This window comes from Chelonoidis abingdonii, chromosome 4 (assembly GCF_003597395.2).
Source record: "Chelonoidis abingdonii isolate Lonesome George chromosome 4, CheloAbing_2.0, whole genome shotgun sequence".
NCBI lineage: Eukaryota > Metazoa > Chordata > Testudines > Testudinidae > Chelonoidis > Chelonoidis abingdonii.
Genome location: NC_133772.1, coordinates 68,406,660 through 68,410,013, shown reverse-complemented (window position 1 = coordinate 68,410,013; position 3,354 = coordinate 68,406,660). Strand labels below are relative to the sequence as shown.

Below are 3,354 nucleotides of genomic sequence, written 5' to 3'. Positions count from 1 at the left end.
GGAGGCCTGAGGCTGGGCACTTTAAGGAAACTGCGTGGTTTAAACTTCTAAGTAACCAGTGAGATACTATAGAAGCTGTTTTGTGCTGGCTTGGTAAATCTAAGTAGTGGAATAACGACTAGCGTTTGGGGTTTATCTGCTCTGTTTTGTTTGGAGTTCACCCTGATTGAGTGACCTCAGCTGGCTCCCACAGGCAGCACCGTCACACCATTCATGGACTGTCATGCACAGGTAGGCCCGTCCCAGCAGCCTGGACTTAGGTACTTAGCTCTGTGAGAAGTGTGGGGGCTTAGCACTGACTCCTCTGGTCAGCATTTTCCATTGGCTATCTTAGGCAGCTCCCCACCAAACAGATTGGCTTTTGTGAATTACATTATTAGGCACCTATTTCTCCCCCTTCACTGTGTAGGGAGCTTAGATGCCTAACCTGGCTTTGTGGCTCGCAGTGTTGTTCCTGGATTTTCAAGGCACCTAGTGTTAAGTGCTGTGATGCTCACTGTTACAATGCTGAAGTCCTTTCAAGAATCCAATTCTTGATCTCTTAACCTAAACACACCGCACTGAAGCACTAATCCTCCACATGACTGTTCAGTGTTTGCACTGCAGCCCACAAGTTACAAGATAATAGCAATTCTGAGTTTAGCAATATCCAAGCCTAACTCTGAATATATTTGTTTCCTCCTCAACCTTGTTAAAAGTGGTAATCAAGAAAGACTGGAAGCTGAAGGACTTTTTATAAACAGTATTTAAAAAAATCCTGGTCAGAGACTATATTATAAAAAATGTCCATCCTCTCCCCCAACCAAAGTTCTGTTAGGGTAACTATAAAGGGCACAAAGATATAGCAATAATAATAAAAATCAAGTAAGTTTTCTCATTTACTGGGCATAATTTTCAGCCCCATCATAATAAGTTTCCTCAGTAGTTGCTGCTCTGGCAGATCTCTTTCAAACCAGACTACAGAGAAACATGATCCATATTGTATCCAGGAGTCACTGACTCATACGGTCAAATTTCTGGAAAAAGGGAACTGCAGTTCAAAACACTCAGAGGCTAAATGTATGCTTTTGATTTATCAGGCCACTTCTGTCCTTTATCACACCGACGAATCAGCAGCCACAGAGTTTTCCATAGAGCATATTTGGAGGTAGAGGAATTCAAGCTCCCTTCTCCCACAAGGGGCTAAGAACAAGAGGGAGGTGCCAGTCAATTAACTCTGTCAGCAATGCTATATCTAGAGATGCTTGTTGAAGTCAAAATAATGTATGGGTACCCGTCACAATGAAAGGGCTAACTGCACCTCTTTTCCCTTTATAATCTCTCAGGGTGTACTCATTCAGATGTTAGGCAAAGACAGAAGGCCTATCTCAAGAGGAATTTTGCAATTCTTCCACACCAATCTGGGAAACTAAGGCATGTGTGTATACACCATTATTAACCTGCAGGCCCAACTGAGTGCAGGCACCTTTGGAAGTCTGACCAGTGATCACACAGCTTTCTTCAAAACAGACCAAAGCATTAGAAGAAAAACAGGATTTTAAAATGACAGGCTATGCACATCCAGCTTACCACCCTCTGATGGTAACCTAGAAAGGCATAAAATCTCCAGGCACAACCAGGGGCAGTTGTGTGTCTCGATCTGGTTCCCCTGAACAGTTTAACTACTGGCTCTCTCGAGAGAGGATCCCTTTTCGATCCTGCGTTAGATCGGTGTTCCCAGCCCATCTGGTCAAAACCAGTTTCATAGATTGGGGGAGACAAAAATAATCAAAGCCAGCCATTCTGGCACTGTCCCTTAACAACTTCTGTTAGCTGAGAAGTGCTTACTTCATTCAGTATTCTACCTACCTATTTCCTCAGACAGCTCTTTACTGAAGTAACTCAATATAGTCACACAGTAAGCATCCAAATAACGAGGTCGATATACAATATCTACGCATATTACTGAGTAGCTCCAAATCCATTACAGTACCCAATTGTGGAAGTCCTACTGGAAAGCACCAAGAAAGCCAATGAAAAAGAAGTGTCTTGTACTAATTATTTATTGTCTCCTTCAGGATACAACCAGTTTTCTACCCCAGATAGACACTGAAAGATTGTCAGGCCTGCAGGCCTGACAAAGCTCTGACAGTTTGGGTGAATGAGATTTTCACACACAAAAATAACCCATGAGTGAGACACATGAAGAATCTTTCATCACCAGAGGCCATGTTAAAAACCAGACTTAAAATTAATCCCAGATGACAGTGACTCCTTCCAAAGGAAAACTATTTAGGAGTCAGCTGCACTTAATGATGCTTTGTCCCTCATGTATCTGATTACAGAGACAGCCCATTCCCTCCAGAAGTCTTGCACAAAAACAGCTGCTGTCGGCCCTGGACTCAGTCACACCCATCTGCATTTAATCCCAGATTCAGTAGGGGTTGACTGGCTTTTAGACAGTAACATGGACATGGCTACCACTAGTCTCTCAGGCAGAGTGGAAACAACGAGCAACAGCCTTGCCCCCAATTTCAAACAGGTAAACCCAGTGAAAGAATGAAGCTCTCTGCTTCACCCACCCAGTATCCCAGAGAAGTCCACGTCCACATCTCTGAAAGAGGGACCCAGGGAAAAGCCCAAACTGCCTAGTTCACACACACCCTCTCTCTCTCGGATGTCCCAGAGAGAGGGGGGAATAGCCTGGATAAGCAGCCACCGTTCAAGAGGACGGGAAAAGGGGAAAGAGAAAACAAAGAAAGTTAGTCATGTAGCTGCTCGGAGCTGATGGGGAGGTGGGAGGGGCAGCTGCTGTGAACACCTCTCTGGGGCAGCTAGTTATCCTGCCCCCGCCTCATCCTCCCCCATCCCCCGCTCCGATCCCAACACGCAGCCGAAGCTCCGTCATCAAAACGTGGGGCGGGAGGAATTAACCCGTAAAGAAAAATACAACTCGGGCACAGTCTCTTCTCACCCCACCACCTTCAACAGCCACAGTCGCCCACCCCCGCAGTTAAAGCCAGGGCAAGCCCAAGCCCAGCTCCAGCGCGCTTTACTGGGCGAGATGCGGTGAACCAATCCCGGGTCGGTTGTCCCCCCCGCGCCAAAGGGGGTGGCCTGACTTTCTTCTGACACCCACGGCTCTGAAGAGCAAAACAACAGGCACAGAGATGAACGCAACCGCAGCGTCCCCCGAGGAAAAGGGGAGAACATGGGAAAGCAAATGGAGCCACTCTCATCCTCATCCCCAGCTTTCTGCCCAGGGAATTGCGCCCATGCCACTTACTTTGTTCCCAGCTCACTTCCTGACTGCACCGCTTCTGCAGCTGCTGACTGGTGCTTCCTAGCTCTGCTGCTGCTGCTGCAATTTCCGCT

General features: G+C 46.7%; 1 protein-coding gene across 4 annotated transcripts in view; it reads right to left on the bottom strand.

The window, feature by feature from the left end:
- Positions 1–3,354, bottom strand: part of CTTN (cortactin) — a 43,257-nt gene extending 39,903 nt beyond the window's left edge. For 2 of the 4 annotated variants that reach the window (XM_075065247.1, XM_075065244.1), the window contains exon 1: positions 3,266–3,354. Coding sequence is in view for 2 of the 4 variants with exons in the window: in XM_075065243.1 (XP_074921344.1) it covers positions 2,562–2,591 (30 nt within the window). In the remaining 2 variants the exon portion in view is untranslated. Of the gene's footprint in view, positions 1–2,561; positions 2,637–3,265 lie in introns of those variants that run through there. The other 2 variants (XM_075065243.1, XM_075065245.1) reach the window with 2 other exon arrangements.